This window comes from Littorina saxatilis, linkage group LG6 (assembly GCF_037325665.1).
Source record: "Littorina saxatilis isolate snail1 linkage group LG6, US_GU_Lsax_2.0, whole genome shotgun sequence".
NCBI classification, from domain to species: domain Eukaryota; kingdom Metazoa; phylum Mollusca; class Gastropoda; order Littorinimorpha; family Littorinidae; genus Littorina; species Littorina saxatilis.
Window position 1 is genome coordinate 40,818,839 of NC_090250.1, and position 21,594 is coordinate 40,840,432.

The following is a 21,594-nucleotide window of genomic DNA, read 5'->3' on the forward strand; positions in this document are numbered from 1 at the left end:
CACGCACACACACACACCCACACACACTGACACACACACACACACGCCCACACATACACTGACATACACACCAACACACACACGCCCACACTACAGCAGTCACGATCACACCATCACACGCAGGGCAGACATGAGGTAAAACAAATGACAATCATCTATAAAAAGAAAATGTACAAAGAGTGGTCTAAGATGCTGGTGGAAGGGACTACACAGAATACAATTTTATAATCTAATGCATAGTTAGAACTAGCCCATCCCCTCCACCCACCCACTCATGAATAACTAAAATAATGCAGCTAAAGAAAATGTTGAACATTTGGAAATCAGGAATCACACATCAAAGTCCCACTCAACCCCCCCCCCCCTCCCCACCATTCTTTCCTTTGTAGTTTTGTTCAGTTTACTGTATTCTTACGCATATTTTTGCATTCCGTTTGTTAAACCTGGCTTCAATATGTATATATCAGAACCTCAAGTTTCCAAGCATAATGATAATCATAATGCATTTTGTTTTCTATTTCTTTGACTTGAAATGAAAGCACTTGTTTTTTTCCTTTTCTTTCACAGGAAATTAATGCCTTTGTTTTTCTCTTTATTTTCCATATATCATATATGATATATGCTTGCATTATCTCATAGTTAGTCCCAAGTGGGTGAGGACGGGTTGAAAACATGTGCTCTTGTGTTTACTCTGAACTTAATCTTTGTTCCTCGTTGATAAGAATTGATTTGATTTTATTTGAATCATGATGAAACAAATAACTTTGGCTAATTTCGTGGCATTTTATTTGCTTCAAAGCCTGACTTACATCTTTTGCATCCAATCTTTGTTCTTTCTTTTGGGGGACAATCAGAACTAGACTAATATTTGTTGTTGTTGTGACCAGAACACCCCTGAGCCAGACAGGTCACTGAACCCCGGATGGATGCATCCAGATCATTATTGGCAATCGGTAAGTTAGGTTCGTGGCTTCAATCCAGATGAGCTTTTTATTTCCATTCCAGGTATAATCCAGTTGTAAGTTGGTACTTAACCCGGTGAAAAGCTGTGAACCTTTGATACTAAAGGTTACCTAGGGACTAGCCCTAGTAATAAACGTTGAACTTGCTTTTATAATGTTTATGATCCTTCAGTCTTTATTCCACATCACACTTTGACAGCCAAACTTCAAGTGCAGTCAGTCTACTTGAAAGGCTCCACTATGCTGGATCTCCAGTGGGCCCGATCCATGATATGGAAGAAGAAGAAGAGAAGAATCTTTAAGTCAGCACTGGATATTGAAACTGCCCTCACAAAATTACCTCAATTAAGAGTGAGAATTGGAACTGGAAGTTCAACATAAAATGAGTTTAACTTGACATTGAATCCAACAACAATGTTGTCAAGTTATTTGTGAAAATTAATTATGTCATTTGACTTTTGTGTCAGGTCCCTACTCAACTGTACCCGTTCCCAGAATCAGATTCACAGTCAACTCAGGAGTACAAGGGGGAGGTGGAGGAAGATTCAGACACTATTCCGCCTACACCACCGAAGAGAAGGCGCATGAGCACCATCCCGTCTCCCTCCAACATAGTGAGTAGAATGTATTGCCTTCCTTTTAACACTAGTTTAATACTATATGTTAAGGGTTTCATGGCCCAAAAATATAGGGTCAGTTGGCAGGAGAATTTTTTTTTCCAGTAGGTATGGAAATGAGCATTTTGTTGCTTGTGGGAGTAAAACAATCTACCAATTTGCTGAAGCCGTTATGATTATTTTACAGGCTTCACCTGTGTTGGTGGTAAGTACACCCGTTTCTTGTTGTGGATGTTCTTGTGCTCGAGTAACTACGAGATCAACTGCTACACAGACGGAAAGACAAGCTACAGTGCACACCACGTCACAGACCACACCAGAAATTCAAACTGCTTCCTCCCAGACTATCATCACTGGGGGGAAAGGGATAACGGACATCGTCCATCTTTAATTCACAGTGCCAGGAAGTTGTACGAGTCGAAAAGAATTCTTTAGCGTTTTGTTGACTTTCCTTTATATTTTTCTGTGCTCATTTAGACTAAAATGCCACCGAGACAGAAACAGAAGAGTAGTCATTTGACAAAACGAGGGAGAGGCCTACAGATTTTGCAGGAACATTTTCCTCTTCCAGAAGGTATGTGTTCACCAACAGACTGTCTTTTTGGTCATTTATGTTTACATATCTTATCAACTGACCGATCAGGAGCCGAGACAGCTAGGTGGGCCAATGCAACTTTTGGATTTATGCCTTGTAGGACCACTATTTTGAGGGTTGCGAAAAGGGCCTCATGAAAAGCCTTAGTGCAAAACACTGTGTTGATGCATTTCATTCTTTCTGCAAAGAAGTGTTCATTTCACACTACCCACTGAAAGCTAAGAATGATCCAGAAGCTGAAGCAGCGCATACATTGCCGTCAACCAGTACAACTGTGGAAACTTCAGAAGCAGAAATGTTGCCCTCTGAGTCTGACCCAGGTCCTTCAAGTTCAACAGATCCAAGCACACCTTCGTGGAAAAAAATGCGAAAATTTGCTGCAATGACACCAAGAAAGAGGGTGATGAGAAGGCAACTTCACTTTGTCGCCTCTTCCCTTGTCGAAGAAAGAAGAAGGAATAGGACTAGAGTGTGCGTCTTAAAAAAGAAGATTGCATCCATGCCCTACAAGTTGAAACAGATTAAAGTGAAGATCAAGAGGAAAGAGAGTACAGTGCGAAAATTGAAACAAGCATTGAAGGAGCAGGAATGTGCGAAATGGAAACAATCTCAGAAAGAACGCAGAGAAGATGCATCAGGAAGAAATGTGGAACGCGAGTTGAAAAGAAAATTAAAGCAGAAGGACAATGACATCAGAGCACTCGATGATGACAAGGCAAAACTTGAAGAACAAATACAACGTGAAAGGCAACACAACGAAAAGAAAAAGCAAGCAGGCAAAAGGGACAAAAAGACTTACGCCACCCAAACACGCATGATTGTTTACGATTGCCTAATGGCGCGCGTTCCAACCCAACACATTCATTCCTTGATCCATAGCATCTCCAAAAGAACTGGTGTGAACCTAGAACCCATACCACAAAGAAGTGCAATAGAGCAAATGCAAAGGGAACTAGGAATCATAACAGAACTTCAGACTGCTGAAACAGCTGTTAATACCAAGAACATCACGATCGGGTTTGACGCAACAACGCAAGAGGGTGTACATGTGAATGCAGTTCACCTGACGACCGCAAAGAAGCCAAATGAAAAAGAAGACAAAACGACACCAAAGACGTGCCAAGTGATTTCACTGGACCAACTCGCTGGAGGAACAGCCAATGACTACGCAGAACATATCGTGTCTTCTATTGACAGTCTCGCTCGTGTCCACAGTGATTTTCACAAGGAAGAATTCCACGAAACGCGCAAAAAGATCATTGCCAACATAGCTAACACCATGACTGACAGGGCAACAGTCAACCACTGCACCATTGAGAAGTTGAAAGGAGCATGGGGTAAACCACTGAATGAGCTCAACTGTCACTTGCATCCTTTAGATACAGTTGCATCTACCTGCCGTTCAGCATTGAAAAACCTGGAGTCCGAGAAAGGGGCACTATTTGGGAAGGACTGCACATCTGCAAACATTATCTGTCAGCTGAGCAAGTTGCGATACAGAGACGGAAAGGGTGACCCTCGCGGATTCCTGTTATTTCTAGAAAGGAATGAGCTTCCACGTTCACTGTTTCCTCGTTACCAAGGCAACCGTCTCCACATTCTTTTCCACACTGCGGGAGTCGTTGTGCAGTACCGAAACCTCCTTCTGAACGGTTTTCTCACCCCAGGGACTGTCTCCTGTGGTGGACTCAAAACAGGCCTGCGGCGAGATTTGAAAAGCGAGACTGGAATGAAACTGGAGTTGTGTGTCCTTGGGCTTGTGGGTAAGCTTCTTACAGGTCCTTGGATGAAGAAGTTTTATGTCTCTGCTGATGCTCAGCTTGACCAGGTCTCCTCAGCTGACGGGATGTGGGCGACCAACATCCCTTCGACTCGTACAACTTCACTGTCTTCTCCAAGCCCCGGATGTGAGCGACCAACATCCCTTCGACTCGTACAACTTCACTGTCTTCTCCAAGCCCCGGATGTGGGCGACCAACATCCCTTCGACTCGTACAACTTCACTGTCTTCTCCAAGCCGCGGATGTGGGCGACCAACATCCTTACGACTCGTACAACTTCACCATCTACTACATGTACTACAAATTCAGTTTCCTGTCTGACAAGCTTCATGCTACCTCTTCACTGCGACAGAGTCTTCTTCCATTCTGAACGGTCTGCGTGTCCTCCCTAAGACAACAGGTTATGTGGACTTTATACCTCATCTAAACAACAATGTGAACAAGTTCAACTGGCAGCAGATGGGGGATCTGCTTTTGGCTTAGGTAACACTGAACACACATCTTTCTCCTACCAAGTTCAAATTTGGTCGTGATTGGCTTTATTTTTAAGTTTCCTCAGTTTAAGTTTGTTCAAGTTGTTTTCTTTATTTCAACCATGTTGGTTCTTACTGATACTGTTTTATCCCCGAGTACGCTAGTACAAGGGCTCAGCAGACTTTAATTGTGTGTCTGTGTGTGTGTCTGTCTGTCTGTCTTTCTCCACTTCACAGCTTATTGCTGGGAAACTACTGGGCGCAATTCGTTTAAAAGTTGATACACTAACTTGATAATAGGTCCGATTGGTCGTATTAAAACTTCATAATGTGTGTGTGTGTGTGTGTGTGTGTGTGTGTGTGTGTGTGTGTGTGTGTGTGTGTGTGTGTGTGTGTGTGTGTGTAAGAAAGAGAGAGAGAGAGAGAGAGAGAGGAAGAGAGAGGAAGAGAGAGAGGGAGTGAGGGAGAGAGAGTGTGTGTGTGTGAATGTGTGTGTGCATTTTCACTGTGATCAAATAAAAGAGAAAGGCCAGTCACCACGCACATCCTCGGCTCGCATGCAATGTATTTATATAGCAAAGGAAATGCCTGTAATTCACACAGATCAATCACTTGGTCTTAAACGTGCACAAGACAAAAACGTTCATACTGGGGGAGCGAGCCAGTCTGAAGAGTACTCGGGTCCAGCGCGAGCGTTTTTTATTTGAGTTTGTTTTTATTTTGTATGAATGCGTGTGTTTTCATTTGCTTCGTTATTTGTGTTTGTTTGGAGACAGAAATGTACAAAAGTATGGACATGTAAATACAGTGGTATGCTGACTTTGTGCTCTTTCCCAGTGATATAGATCAAAATGTTACATGAATATTTTTTTGTAAGTTAATTAGTGACGTTATTATGCCTTGAAATCATGGGAGTGCCACTTTAATAATCATAATCGTATTCTTATTTTTTTTTATCTATATATCTATATAAATATATCTATAGTTGTTTAATAGAGATCTTATTCTTAACCTTTCTTTTGATACCAAATGTAACAATATTGATAAAGAAATGTGGGAGTTACAGTTATTTAGTGACGTTTTTATCTCTTGAATCATGGGAGTGCCTCTTTAATAATCATAATCTTAGAGAAAAAAATGAAAAATTACAGAAATATCTCTATAGTTGTTTAATAAAGATTTGAACCTCTCTTTTGATACCAAATTTAACAATATTGATAAAGAAATGTGGGAGTTACAGTTATTTAGTGACGTTTTTATGTCTTGAATCATGGGAGTGTGTCATGAATCGATATTCTGAAGCGCGAACCTGTCAAGAATAGAATAGGCAACCGAGACTACTCGCGCATTACACGACGTAGCCAAGTGACGTATTCATGTGACGTATCCAAGTGTACTGACGTAAACTAAAATCGTTTCACGAGAGGGTCGTTTTCCGCAAGTCCACGGAACGAAGAACGCTTGGAAGAAAAGCCGTTCCCCTTCTTTGAAGGTAAGTGACTGTGATTATTACATCGACAATCGTTCCACGGGATCTGGGCGGAGATGAGTGTATCGTGTCAGTCATGTACATTGTGTTGTTGTCAAGTTGTGTACGTTTGAATGTGCGCTGTTGCCAAATCCCCATTTTCCGAAACACAGTAATAGAATGAGAACGATAATAAAATATGAACAAACCAAGTCTTTTAGACAGGCTGTGTAGGTAACACATATGGCCCTTTGATCTGTTTCAGGAACCCACGGTCCAATTGATTCATTCATCTTCCTCTTCCTCATGTTGCCGTAATTGTGGAGAGAGATGTAACCAGACTACTACTGCTATTAACTTGATGATGGTGTCTTGAGAAGAAGAGTGATGACCCAAACCAGGAGCGCGGTCTTCAAGACCAGTCAAGTGCTGCACGTCATCTCGAGTACCTTTTCAATGACATCGAGCTAAGTCAAAACTTCATAAACATTATGTGTATTCCTTTTGTTTTGATGTCCTCCAAGGGAAAGTTCTGAAGAACGTTTGCGGCAGCGGAGTCACGTTAGATTACCATGACAGAATTGAAATCCAGCAGCAATAGACATTTGATCAGAGTGTGCTGTGATGCAAGTAACATGACCTAGCTTGAACAGTGTGTGATACATTTAGTACGATACTGATATTTAGCAAAAATATAGACTAACCTGATTAATGTGTGCTGCATTGCAAGAATCTTATTAACACTATCCATGTATTAAATTATGTAAACCAATGTTGACCTTTCTCCGCTACTTCGAGAGCATGGGAAAGAGTGAAGGAAAGTAAAGTCAAGGCAGTACCTGTTTCTTTAGCTAATACGAAAAGGCGGCGTGTTTTCCTTCCATAAACTTCCTTTGGAAGGCGCACGCAGAAAGAAACAGGCTGACGAAAACTGACTTGTGACATATGGGGGCTTCGTCCGGGATTTTGTAACTCGTAATTTCAATTTGGCTTCCCCAAACAAATTTTCTTCAAACAAATTCCCTATTCGTTTTTCGTTTGTGTGTTCGTCCGTTCATGTTCATCATCGTATAAATCAACTTTTGTATTTATTCATGTTTATAGTTAGTTCATCATTTAACGATAACAGAGTCTGACGTGTGTGCTTCAGCACACGGGAATAATCCAAATGAAGAGTGACGCAAGGCTTTGACGTCACTATAATAATTCACGTAAAGCACTAATGTTATAGTAGTTTAGTTCCCCCTATTTGGCTGTGCTAAACAAAAAGCTATAACAGAAGACAGTGGACTAACACCCTGTCAAGCCATCCTGTGTCCCTTAGTCGACAAAATTTATAATATTGTTGGTCGCCGTGGGAGGTTGGTGGGCGAATTGGGTTATATACGAGGGATAGCACTCATCTTCGTCCAGAAGGACCGTGGAAGTGAAGTTGATTCTGCAGACAGTCACACTTCACAACGCCAAGAGTAAGGGTTAGGAAATTTAGATTATTGTCTATACAGCAGTAGATAATTGAAGAATCTTATTTCGACTTACTGTGCGATAGAATCGAGTTGATATTGATATAGGCGAAAGGTCCACGTTGATGGAGCGCCGATGAGATATTAAAATGAAGTTCACTCGATAGAACGGTATATTGTTTGACATATACCAGAAGAACCATAAATTCTAGTGTTAGGTATCCGTGGTTATAAAAGGATATTAGAATGGTTCAGAGAAATCGTGTCATTGGGACACGTAACGTTTACTGAGGTAACGTTGAACGTTCATGAATTCAAGTAGCAAAGTGAGCTTCACTAAAGTAACACTTCATTCTATAGTGGGGGAGTTTTCTCTCTCTAGTAAATAGTGTGTGAAAAGCAGTTTAGTCAAATCGGTTTTTCAACCGAGCATCACGTATTTGCAGTTTGATTCAGTGAATATCTGTGTGTGAGTTAACGTAAAGGATATGCAAACATCCAAACACCCGAGTACTAGGGCGCATATAGCAAGAATGAACGCTGACCCGCAGAACCAGAATACGGCCGAGGCCGTAGTTTCAGATGTTGAAGGGGGTGACACATATGTCAACACCCAAGGAGAATCGAGCGATAATGATTCTCAGACGTTAGGCGCGCGTGTAACGACTTATGTATCCGCTGCGAGTAATGAACGTGCAGGTCCGATCCACCCTGTAAAATCCGGATTGGAGTGGACTCGCGAACTTTTGGCGATAGGACGAGAGTTAGGACTCGAAGGCAAAGACTTGCGGGAGTTTGTAGCTAAAGAACGCGCACGAGAGGAACGTGAACGTGAACGTGAAGTTCTCGAACGTGAACGTGAACGTGAAGTTCTCGAACGTGAACGAGAAGCCGATCGCGCGTTTCAGCTAGAACAGTTGAGGATACAAACGGAAGCACGCCGAGACAACGCCAACAATAACGCGTCGAGGCGTCGTGGGGATGACGACTTTATCCCAACAAGAAGGGCAAAGCCCATACGACTCACATGCTTTACACATTTTTCCTACCAAAATACATGTGACCTTGACCCAAGGTCAAGGTCATCCAAGGTCATGCAACACAAAGCTGTTAATTCAAGACATAGGAAGTACAATGGTGCTTATTGGCTCTTTCTACCATGAGATATGGTCACTTTTAGTGGTTCACTACCTTATTTTGGTCACATTTCATAAGGGTCAAAGTGACCTTGACCTTGATCATATGTGACCAAATGTGTCTCATGATGAAAGCATAACATGTGCCCCACATAATTTTTAAGTTTGAAACAGTTATCTTCCATAGTTCAGGGTCAAGGTCACTTCAAAATATGTATACAATCCAACTTTGAAGAGCTCCTGTGACCTTGACCTTGAAGCAAGGTAAACCAAACTGGTATCAAAAGATGGGGCTTACTTTGCCCTATATATCATATATAGGTGAGGTATTCAATCTCAAAAACTTCAGAGAAAATGGGAAAAATGGGAAAAATAGCTGTTTTTTAGGCAACATTTATGGCCCCTGCGACCTTGACCTTGAAGCAAGGTCAAGATGCTATGTATGTTTTTTGGGGCCTTGTCATCATACACCATCTTGCCAAATTTGGTACTGATAGACTGAATAGTGTCCAAGAAATATCCAACGTTAAAGTTTTCCGGACGGACGTCCGGACGGACGGACGGACAGACGTCCGGACGGACGGACGGACGGACGACTCGGGTGAGTACATAGACTCACTTTTGCTTCGCATGTGAGTCAAAAATCCCTTTTCTTGATGACAAAGACGACATCGAGAGTTGGTTTGCACAATTTGAACATTATGCAACCGACTGTCATCTCGACGACGAACGCAAAGCTACGAGAATGGTGTATTTCCTGAAAGGAAAGGCAAGAACCATTTATGCAAAACTCAGTTTCGAAGACGCGCGCAACTACAACACTTTGAAGAATGCGTTGTATGATGGATTTCAACTGACAGCAGATCAATATCGGAAGAAATTCCGTCAGCTAAAGCGAAACCCATCTGACACGTACAAAGAACATGTCACCAAACTGGAGCGCATCCTCGATAAATGGATCGAGTTAGCCAAGTGCGATGAACATGTGGCAGATCTGAAGGATCTAGTTCTCAGAGAACAATTAGAGAACACCTTCCCTGCCGAAGTGATGTTGCACGTACTTGATCGGAAACCGAAGTCTGCGAAAGAAATGGGCGAAATTGCCACGGAGTACGAACAATCACGTTCGAACATCAGGGGCCAGTTTCATAAGATAGCAGTGAACCGACTGACAGTCGATCGACTGCCCAGTCGATGGACTGTGGTTGATCGCCGGGTCACCGAAAAGCGCGTTTCATGAGCGAATCACCGTCACCCGCGGACAACCGCAGTCGACCGACTGTACAGTAATCCGAATGGCCAAGTCGAGGGCTAAATTTAGCAACATTACCACTTCCGTTTGCTCATTCGCACGTGGAAATGGCCGATTTCGAAGAAAAAACAAGTCTCGGCCCGCTCAAAATAACAATGACCGAGACTTTGAGTAATTCCTTCGCGTGACGTCTAACCCTCTTACGCCATAATGTGACGTCTTCAAGACATAACCCTGACTTGTCTCCTGGATTACTGCGTCACGATAGATACATTTCGAAGAACAATCACAAGGTTTGGCTCACAATCCAAAAAAGTGTGAGCATTCTGCCATTGACTGTGCGGATAATTACATTTATTTTCGGTTTACCGCAGTAAGCCGAACACAGTGTTGGGGGGAGAGCATCACCGTGTTTGGCCAACTTCCGGTGAGACGACCCGCAGTCGGCCGACTGAAATTTTGTTCGTGAAACCCGATAACGTCGGATTACTGTGGTTCTCTCGGACAACTGCAGTTGTTCGACTGTGTTTCTGGCTTATGAAACTGGCCCCAGGCCACGGCAATCTCACCAAAACCATTCTAGCGGCAGCGCGTTTTCGAACACGAAAAGTTCGAATGTCGTCAAAAGTGACGCGAAAGAGAAATCGTCACAGAAAGAACATAAATACGTGAGCGATGATGAAAAACAAAGACTGAAAGCCACAGGCTGTTGTTTTTTTTGCAGAGGCAAAGGACACACGTCACGATTTTGTCCCAATAAGGGAGAAGGCGCTCACGCAGTTCATGTTCGAAATGAATTTGATGAACAAGAAATCCCCGTACATCTTGACAAGCTGTGCAAGTCGTGCGAAAAGAAGGATTTCAAAGAGGAAGTGTTCATCAAGTTAGACGGCCGAATCGTAAAAGCATTACGCGATTCCGGGTGCTCAGGTATTATGGTCAGTGCCGACCTTATACCTGAAGAAAGGTACTTGGCAAAGAAAAAAGAAACTACTCTCGCAGAGAAGAAAACACGGAAATTGTGTCCCACGGCTGTGGCCCACATTGACTGTCCGTATTTTGATGCCAAAACCGAAGTGGTCATACTCGAAGATCCCATTTATCCTGTCCTCATAGGAAAATGGTATGGTGTAGGCCAGAACAAGAGGAAGACCCCTTTGTTTCCAGTACGTGACCCGAGTTGGTATCAAGGTGAGACCAACGCGGCGGTCAGTACACGTAAGCAAGAGAAGGAGGAAAAAGAGCGGAATGAGAAACCTGTGCCGGGAACTAGGCATGATGACAGAAATACACACAAGATGTATTCCCCTCAAGATCTCAAGAAGGCTCAGAATGATGATGAAACACTGGCAAAAGTACGCCAGATGGCTGTTTCAGGAGAGTCATTCCACGGTGTGAGGTATGTCTACAAGAAAGAAATCTTGTACAGGACAACCCTCGACAAAACCGGGAGTGAATCTAGTAAAGTCGTTGTTCCCAAAGAAATGAGAACCAAAGTTCTTTCTTTTGGGCACGACCACCCGATGGCAGGTCATCTCGGGCAAAAGAAAACCACTGATAGAATCCGGTGTGAGTTCTGGTGGCCAGGTTTTGTCGGAGACATAAAACGTTACTGTCTCTCGTGTGACACATGCCAACGAACAGCGCCGAAAGGCAGAACCAAGAAAGCACCGTTGGGACAGATGCCTACCATCAATCCCGTGTTCAAGAGGGTCGCTGTCGACATCATTGGTCCAATAAAGCCAATGTCGGAAAGCAAAAAACAATACATTCTGACTATGGTGGACTACGCCACAAGATATCCTGAAGCTGTTGCACTGAAGGATATTCGTGCTGACACAGTGGCAGAAGCACTATTTGAGATGTGGACGAGACTGGGAATTCCAGACGAAGTGATCACCGATCAAGGAACCCAGTTCACGTCCAATCTCATGAAGGAAGTGAACCAGTTTCTGAGCATCAAGCACAAAATGACCACCCCTTTCCATCCTCAAGCCAATGGATTAGTGGAGCGATTTAATGGAACGCTCAAAAGCATGCTCAGGAAGTTGGCAATAGAACAGCCAGTGTTGTGGGATACATTCATCCCAGCACTACTTTTTGCTTACCGCGAAGCACCTCAAGACAGTCTTGGTTTCTCACCCTTTGAAATGCTGTATGGCAAGACCATCAGAGGTCCCATGCAGGTTCTGCGACGTGCATGGACTGATGAATCGGTCGAAGGTGAACAGAAGACAACGGCAGAATACGTTGTCGACCTCAGAAACAGGATTGAAGAAACGTGTGAGATTGCCAAAGAAAACCTAGCTAAGTCATCACAGAAGCAAGCCGGGTATTTCAACCGGAAGACTGCGCTCAGGTCGATCGAAGTCGGCAAGAAAGTGCTACTTCTGCTTCCCGTGAAACACAACAAACTAGAGTTGACTTGGCGCGGCCCATACGTAGTGACTGAGAAAGTCAACCAGTTTGACTACAGAGTCAAAGTCGGGACGAAACAAAAGGTGTACCACATCAACCTAATGAAAGAATATCAAGAACGTGAATCGTCACGCGTGATGTTGCTGTCGTTACACCTGAAGAAGAAGAAGAAGAAGAAGCAGAAGAACACATCGCCGTAGTCATCGAGGAAGATGATACGATGAACGATGATATCTTCCAAATAGACACTCAGAAGATGATTCCTCTGCTGGAAACTACTCGTACAGAAGATGTCACAAGCGTGAACTTCTGTAAAGAATTGAGTAGAGAAAGAACAAAAGAGGCGAAAGCGATCTGTAGTGCATTCTCCAAGAATCTGACTGATGTACCGATTACTACCAACTTGGAGAAGTGCAGAATCGAACTTACAGAGAAGAAACCTGTGTTTGTTCGACCGAGACCCATACCTCATGCGATGGTGAAAACGGTCGAAGACGAGATCGACGAGATGTTGAAGCTTGGGGTCATTGAACCGGCAAACTCACCGTACAATGCTCCAATCGTTCTTGTGAAGAAGAAAGGAGGCAAGTACCGGTTTTGCTGTGACCTACGTGAGTTGAACAAAGTGACAGTGTTCGACGCAGAGCCCATAACTGATGTCGATCATCTCTTCCAGAGCTTAGGGAAGGCTAAGTTCTTTACAAAGTTAGACCTTACTAAGGGGTACTGGTGTATTCCAATCGTGGAAGAGGACAGAGACAAAACTGCGTTCACCACCTCGAGAGGACAGTTTCGGTGGGCGAACATGCCATTTGGTCTCAAGACAGCAACTGGCATATTCAACCGCATGATGCGAAAGTTGCTGGGCCCACTCAAACGTGACGATGTTTTCCATTTCATGGATGATATCTTGATAGCCACGGAGAGCTGGGAAGAGCACATGGTCGCGCTGAAAGCCGTCCTACAGCGTTTGCAAGACGCAAGCATATCAGCAAAACCGTCGAAATGCTATGTCGGCTACAGCGAACTGCCATACCTTGGGCATGGAATCGGGGGTGGGAAACGTTGGCCAGAGGCAGACAAAGTTGACAAGATCAAGTCAGCCACTCCGCCATCCACAAAGAAGGAACTGCGTTCGTTCCTAGGTCTTTGCGGTTTCTACCGATCCTACATCAACTCTTACGCGAGCATTGCAATACCTCTGACAGACATGACAAAGAAGTCACAGCCTGACAAGCTGAAGTGGGACGAACAAAGTCGTCAAAGCTTCGAGGAGCTGAAAGAGGCGATTTGCAAGACGCCCGTACTGTGCATGCCCGACCATGAAAAAGAGTTTGTCTTGAGAACTGACGCATCCGACCGAGGCATCGGAGCAGTTCTGATGCAAGAACAGGACAAGACTCTGCGACCTCTCGCCTACCAGAGTAAAAAACTAAATGGTGCCGAGAGCAGGTACGCCACTGTAGAAAAAGAGTGTTTGGCGACAGTCTGGGGGATCCAGAAATTCGAGAGATATCTCTACGGAAGACATTTCACGCTGGAAACGGATCACCAACCTCTCAAATGTCTGCAGAGACAGCCAACAAACCCACGTCTGATGAGGTGGGCTCTCCAATTACAGCCCTACGATTTCACCGTGCGTGTGATACCGGGTTGTGACAACCATGGAGCAGATTATTTAAGTCGCGCTTCATATTGTGACTAAATTTGGGAAATTCATTCTCAAGAAAGGGGCTGTCATGAATCGATATTCTGAAGCGCGAACCTGTCAAGAATAGAATAGGCAACCGAGACTACTCGCGCATTACACGACGTAGCCAAGTGACGTATTCATGTGACGTATCCAAGTGTACTGACGTAAACTAAAATCGTTTCACGAGAGGGTCGTTTTCCGCAAGTCCACGGAACGAAGAACGCTTGGAAGAAAAGCCGTTCCCCTTCTTTGAAGGTAAGTGACTGGGCGGAGATGAGTGTATCGTGTCAGTCATGTACATTGTGTTGTTGTCAAGTTGTGTACGTTTGAATGTGCGCTGTTGCCAAATCCCCATTTTCCGAAACACAGTAATAGAATGAGAACGATAATAAAATATGAACAAACCAAGTCTTTTAGACAGGCTGTGTAGGTAACACATATGGCCCTTTGATCTGTTTCAGGAACCCACGGTCCAATTGATTCATTCATCTTCCTCTTCCTCATGTTGCCGTAATTGTGGAGAGAGATGTAACCAGACTACTACTGCTATTAACTTGATGATGGTGTCTTGAGAAGAAGAGTGATGACCCAAACCAGGAGCGCGGTCTTCAAGACCAGTCAAGTGCTGCACGTCATCTCGAGTACCTTTTCAATGACATCGAGCTAAGTCAAAACTTCATAAACATTATGTGTATTCCTTTTGTTTTGATGTCCTCCAAGGGAAAGTTCTGAAGAACGTTTGCGGCAGCGGAGTCACGTTAGATTACCATGACAGAATTGAAATCCAGCAGCAATAGACATTTGATCAGAGTGTGCTGTGATGCAAGTAACATGACCTAGCTTGAACAGTGTGTGATACATTTAGTACGATACTGATATTTAGCAAAAATATAGACTAACCTGATTAATGTGTGCTGCATTGCAAGAATCTTATTAACACTATCCATGTATTAAATTATGTAAACCAATGTTGACCTTTCTCCGCTACTTCGAGAGCATGGGAAAGAGTGAAGGAAAGTAAAGTCAAGGCAGTACCTGTTTCTTTAGCTAATACGAAAAGGCGGCGTGTTTTCCTTCCATAAACTTCCTTTGGAAGGCGCACGCAGAAAGAAACAGGCTGACGAAAACTGACTTGTGACAGAGTGCCTCTTTAATAATCATAATAACAAGAAGAGCAAACGCTCGATCGAGTCACTTTCGCAGTTCTGAATATTATATGAGGCATCAGATGGACAGGAAGAAATTGCTATTCACAACACAATGAGTCACGTTCACATAAAATTTGAGCCCGGTCACTTTTATAGTTTCCGAGAAAAGCCCAACGTTAAGTTGTGTGTTGCCGAACAGAAAAGGCTAGTTATCTCCCTTGTTTTTCTGATAACGTTCGTAAAAGGCTACAGATGTAAATACTTTGATGTAAAGAATAATCCTACAAAGTTTCAATCACATCCGATGAACTTTGTCAAAGATATAAAATGTCTAATTTTTCCTTTGACGCTGACCTGTGACCTTGAAAAAGGTCAAAGGTCAACGAAACCATCGTTAAAGTGTAGAGGTCATTGGAGGTCACGACTAAACAAAATATGAGCCCGATCGCTTTGATAGTTTCCGAGAAAAGTCCAACGTTAAGGTGGTGTCTACGGACGGCCGGCCGGACAGACTAACACTGACCGATTACATAGAGTCACTTTTTCTCAAGTGACTCAAAAAAATCAACAACAACACAAAAAAATCTTTATATTTGTTTAATAGAGCTCTGAACCTTTCTTTTGATACAAATTGAACAATATTGATAAACAAATGTGTGAGTTACAGTTAAAGGCACAGTAAGCCTCCCGTAAACCATCACAGAGCTCCCCGAGCGTCTAAATACAGTACAAGCATACTTCCATTTGAACGCTCACCGAACGGGAACATCCTGGCTGCTTTCTGTCGAGCGTGAGACATTTTCCAAGAATTTATTTTCGTGGACTTGGCCCTGAAGAACAATGGCGCCTCGTTTTTGCGCTAGACCTAACTTTTAAAATCTAAATAATAAATTGACAGCTTGTTACACAAACATTCTTTAATCATAAAAGAATTCGTTTTTCATCAAGACAAGATCAGAACAATTCGAAGTTGTGAAAGTTTAAAAAAAGAAAAGCCCGGAAGCAGGATCACGCAAGGGTCGTAGCAGACGACGGCCCGGTTTATCAGTGCAAATCGCCGTTCCTCTCAACAGTCAAAAGCCATCGCTAGAGTTCTTGTGAACCACAGCCGTTGTTTCGTGCATAAAAAACGTGCTATTGTAGATAAGCTCACGTCGAGTCGCATTCAAATGACTAACTATGACGACTGCATTGTGAAAAGGGGGAAAACTGGATCACACGGGTTCACGATGGCTCAGGGGTAAGATAAACCACGCAAAAATAAATTCTTTGAAAATTGTTCGCTCTTTACGGAGGGCACCTAGGATGTTCTCAATTGGTGAGTGTTTAAATGAAAGGGTGTTTGTACTGTGTGTAAAAGCCTGACCGTATCTGTGATGGTTTACGGGAGGCTTACTCTGAATGGATTTGGGTATTACCCTTGTGGACACGGTCACGTGCAGGTCTCTCTTGGAAGATTATTGTTTATAAATATTATCTCCTTCCCTACCGTGGCAGATTTGTTGCAACGCCGCTCCTTCATTTTCTGTAGTGTACATACAGGTTGCAATGGAGTGAAGATGAATGGTTTCAGTGGTGTTTGTTGTTTTGTGTGTGTGTGGTTTTGTTATTTTTGTTATGTGGTTTGCTTACTTTAAGTGACACTATAGTGCCACAAAAAGAGATCACTGTTTGTTATGTATGAGACTTATGTGTAAGCTCATGGGGTGTACAGAGCAGTGTTTTAAGTAAAGCCAATATTTCTTTTTCCATTTTATTTTTGTTCTTTTTTTTGGTGGAAATTATATTTTCAGAGATTTTACATAAACAACACCCGAACGAAAAGGTAAAATGGTGCTTTCCGTTAGAATTCAAGTCACGCGTTTCACTTGTCTGAGCAAGACAACCGCTGAGAGTGAATAAACGCCGCTGTTCGACTTCGAAATCTCCAGTCGCAGACGACCTTCGCTTTCACAGTACAGTCAGTGCAGGTGAGGCAGTGTTTGTGTTACTCATTTCGATCAGCGCGTTTTTTGAAATTCCGTTCGCTGATACAGCTGCCAACCTTTCTGGGCGTGTCTCATGCTGAACATTTGAAGTGTCTTGTCTTTGACACACACACACACACATACAACTAAATTCCTCCACCACCGTGCGTTGGCAATGTATCCGATTTGAAAGAGAACGAACACAAAAAAACGTAGAGAGAGTTTGTATAAAATTCATTTTGATAAATTTGCTAGCGAGAAAGTTACCTCATTTCCAAACAAATCTGAGAAAAGAATCCACATGTGCATTCAACTTTAACCAAAATGTAAAACACAAAAATGCTCTTAATACACTGAAAACAAGCCTGATTTCAGTAAATACGAACGAGATCAATGTTAAACTTCTTAGAGGTCGATTTTTTCTTCTTCAACACATTCTTCAGTTAACGATGAATTGTTTTAACTTGTACAAATTATACTATCTGTGAAAAGGCCTGATTCGGATAACGATACGTAGCAGACTGCGTGAAATCCGTGAATGTGAAAGTTCGCTTTTTTCGGAAAGCTTTGCAGAACTGTACGATATACACAAAGTTACCGAGTTTCACAATAAGAGAACATCTGGTACACTACTCCACGCAATATTGAATGTTATAATTGTTTATTGTCTCTTCAGCAGTTAATGCTATTCGAGACCGATGCAATTTGTTTCTTTTTTCAGTCCACATGGAAAGCCCCATGCTTTCACTATCAGGTCTATCACTGTAAAAAGAAGGTTCTAAAGTTTTATCGCTTTCACATTTTGTACGTCAAATCTTGTTAAAAATCGTGATCTCTTTTAAAAAGTTAAAAAATCTTTTCCTCGCAAGAATCAGAACAGACAATAAGATACGCGATGAAAACAAACCCACAAAACTGACGTGCTTGAACGAATTGAAAAGCTTTGTTTGTTGGAAAGAAAATCCCAGTTCCCTGCATCGTACCAGAGGGAATTAGTTCGTGAAATCAAACGTCACAACCGAAGAGACAAAACTTCCTCAATAGCAAGTCGATTGTGCCCAATAATACAGTTTTGGGTAACAAAATCAAAGCGTTAGATGGTATATTCTGAAAGTATTTTTCTTGGACAGACCATCGAAAATCCGTTTGTAGTAAAATCTTCATTAGATGTACATGAGATTGAGGAGTGGGCGCAAGTACTCCATAGAATCGTACGAAGACCACACATTGACACCCAAGAAGAATACAACTGACCACCTTCTGTTGGTTATTGAACAGAAAGACTGTTCCCTCCCTTTAATCCCGTCTTTTTTGTTTTTAGTTTTTTTTAGATGTGTCTTGCTGGTTGCAAACCACTGTCTAAAAAGAACAGGAGAGTGTGCTTTTTCGAAAGCTCAGGACATTTGGTTTGCGGTCAGCAATGGACAGTGAAAACTGCTGAAGCAGTATTTGCTTTAGTTACTTCTGTGCGTTGTCTGACGTGCAATACAACACTGGTGTGTCTTCTCAATCATTTTGGACACTGCACCCATTATAAGCTTCTTGAGCTGGAGACACTAGTTTGCAATAGCGTTGTTGAAAGTTCGTCTTAGCTGCCTTCAGCAATTTTTCATAAGAACAACATAGTCGCTCATTTCTGTTGGCACAATTTTGACCCGAATGAGGAGACACCTACGGGTTCAGAGACGACTCATCCAGCGCATGAAATCGTTATTCAAGAGATTGCTGAGTCAAACATCAAATCAAAACAAAGAGTTCGGGTGACATGAGATGCCCAAACACAAGTGTACATTGCCACAGCCACCGCCTGTAACGCCTCAAAATACGACTTCGAACATTGCCTCCTTCTGAAAAGAGGAATAATGAGGTAATTAAGGTAAATAAATGTAACTCGGATTCAAAATTAACACAAGCGTGTAAAAGTTTTTACACAAAAGTGTAAGGGGGTTTGTGTGGTTGGATGGGCCCCGTTCTGAAGCAGACGAATTTTGCTGCGGAATAGACACATCGCTCTTGGTTGGGTAGAATATGCACCTATCAGGAGCGTACAGCTATTTTGGGTCTTACTGCGCATGCGCAATATCCGTTGTTTACATTACCAACGGAGTTGGAGAAAGTAAGTTTCTGTGCTCAATTCATTGCATTGTTTTTCGCTTTAACCGCCTCCTCCCATTCCTCCTCCCAAGAGCGATGTGCCACCAAATGTGTTTAATGAATGTTAGATATTTTCAGAATTACAATGTTTTTAAGTAAAATTGAGGACAGTTGTTGTCATAACATTGGTATAAATGGTTATAATGTATTTGTATAGTATAGGTCTGACTGACTTCTTGCAGAGTTTGGATGCAACTGACTGTTGCATTACAAACTCAAATATTTAAAGTTGTGTGAATATCCGTATTCCGGATTTTAGATTACACTTTCACTTTACGTGGAATAATGGCATTCTGGTGTGGAAGAATTATTATTTGTGTGTATCAGAATGTCTGTTGATGTATTTCTTTCTCCTGTCTGTCCATTCACCCACACAAAGAGTTTTTTGTTGTTGTTGCATGTCCCTTCACCCTATTTGGCTATTCGGGATGATTCAATTTTGTTTCCTTTCTCAATTCACATACATGGTCTCCGTGTTTGGAACTGTTTACATTTAGGTCCATCACAGTAAAGTAAACCAGGTTCTGACAAAAACCCACATCTTTTCACAATTGTTACTTCAAATCGTGTTTACAATCGGAATCTCTTTCAAAAAGTTCAAAATCTTCTCCGGGGGTCGGTCGGTCGGTTGTTGATATTTAACGTCCCTCCAACCTATTTGGCTATACGGGACTAATTCAATTTTGTTTCCTTTTTCAGTTACATGGTCTATGTACACCATAGAGAACTGCAGACTTCATTTGTAGATGAGTATTTGTCTCTCGTGTTAAAGACTTTATTATTAACTTATTTCGGTTATCTGAATTGATGTCAGTAGCTGACAAACAATTGTGTTTACACAAGGTAAATATATGTTACTCGGATCAAAAATTACCGTAAAATCCCTAGCAAACGCCCACCCCCCACTTTTGGCCAAAAGTTATGCAGAGGGGTCCATACCTAACAAACGCCCACCCCGTTTAAAAAACAAATTGCTTTAAGACGCCTTTATCTACGATTTGTGCACACTGATCGATGGTTCGCCTTTTTTTTTTTGGGGGGGGGGGGGGGGGGGTGGGAGGAATAAAGACCTACAGCGCAAGGCGATAAAATTAGCAGGTGCTTTTAATGTGCAAGGCTTTGTAGCATCAGACATGTGGCTCAAGCGCTGGAAACTGCGCCACACGGTTTCTTCTCGACGAGGAACCACTGCCAGCCGAAGTGTCCCTGCCGACTTCGAATATCAACTTCTTCAATTCCGTCCAAATATTCTGCGACTTCGTCATCGCCATGACTGCCATCTGTCCAATATAATGAACATGGACCACACGATGATTCGGGTCGGTTTCGCCAAACCTTTTACAGATGACATCAGAGACTGCTGGGTTGAGTGGATGAGAGAAGCAAGACCACCGACAGCTGCTGGCAACCTCAAGCAGCCTAGAATGCAAGACGTCATCAACTGGGTCAGCAAGGCGTGGGAGAACATACGACCTGAAACGATCATTACGTCCTTTCTCAGGTGCGCAATTTCAAACGCCATGGACGGTTCCCAAGATGATAAAATACTTGAGTGGTTTCCAGATGAAATCGGCACAATCCTGCCTCGCGATCACGGCAATGGAGATGCTCCAGAAGAAGTTGAGAGTGGAGACGACAGTGAAGACGATGATGTTGACTTCGAAGGACTAGAATAAGCCCAGTATCATCAACCCTACCAGATCTCCAAACAAGAGAAGAAACTGTGTTTGTGCTGACGTTATTCTGAGAATTAGAAGAATCAAGGTCGCTTGTGTTCTTCTTTTTATTCTTCTTTTTTTTTCTATCACAGAACGTTGATCTTTATTTGTGTAAACAAACGGTGTGTTTATTTTTCATTAAAATTGCATAAATCACTTGGTTGTATCACTTTTTTTCTCTCGTGAAAATGTGATGACACTTTATCTTGCAAAGGGGTGTATACCTAGCAAACGCCCACCCCCTACTTTTACCCGAAATCTGTGCGGAGGGGGGGGGTGGGCGTTTGCTAGGGATTTTACGGTAACACAAGTGTGTAAAGAGTTGGCTGGTAGACGAGTACTTGGACGCGCTTCAGAAATGTATGTCTAACCTCGACCTGCACAGAAAGCCAGAGTGCACCTGGAACTGTGATGAAACAGGAATTCAGCTTCAGCATGAGCCTTACAGAGTACCGGTAGTGGTGATGAAAGGTCAGCGATCAGTATCTATCGCCTGCTTCACAAAACCGCGAAAATAGCACGACCATGGCGTCTGTAAGTGCGTCCGATTGGGTATGCCCTCAATGGTGATTGTGAAGGGCAAAACCAGCAAGAGCCTGCACTCTGCAACGATCGATGCTCCTACTGGAATTGTATGAGAGTGATGCATTGTGTTCACGCTGTGGACGTGGACAACACAAGAAAGACAGTGACTGTCCAGCAAAAGGGAAGCAGTGCCACGGTTGTGGTATGTACGGGCATTTCTTTTC

General features: G+C 42.8%; 1 protein-coding gene and 2 long non-coding RNA genes across 3 annotated transcripts; all 3 read left to right on the forward strand.

Annotated features, from left to right (window-relative positions):
* Positions 1-2,673: 2,673 nt before the first annotated feature.
* On the forward strand, positions 2,674-4,023 carry LOC138968018 (uncharacterized; the record flags this gene model as incomplete). The annotated part of the gene is made up of 1 exon (XM_070340579.1): positions 2,674-4,023. A coding segment is annotated over exon 1 (1,350 nt), but the record flags the coding sequence as incomplete, so codon positions are not given.
* A 1-nt stretch (position 4,024) lies between these two features.
* Positions 4,025-6,668, forward strand: LOC138969211 (uncharacterized). The gene is made up of 2 exons (XR_011456395.1): positions 4,025-5,920; positions 6,162-6,668. It is a non-coding gene; the product is annotated as an uncharacterized lncRNA (long non-coding RNA).
* A 6,284-nt stretch (positions 6,669-12,952) lies between these two features.
* LOC138969209 (uncharacterized) lies at positions 12,953-14,826 on the forward strand. The gene is made up of 2 exons (XR_011456394.1): positions 12,953-14,113; positions 14,320-14,826. It is a non-coding gene; the product is annotated as an uncharacterized lncRNA (long non-coding RNA).
* The last annotated feature ends 6,768 nt before the right edge of the window (positions 14,827-21,594 follow it).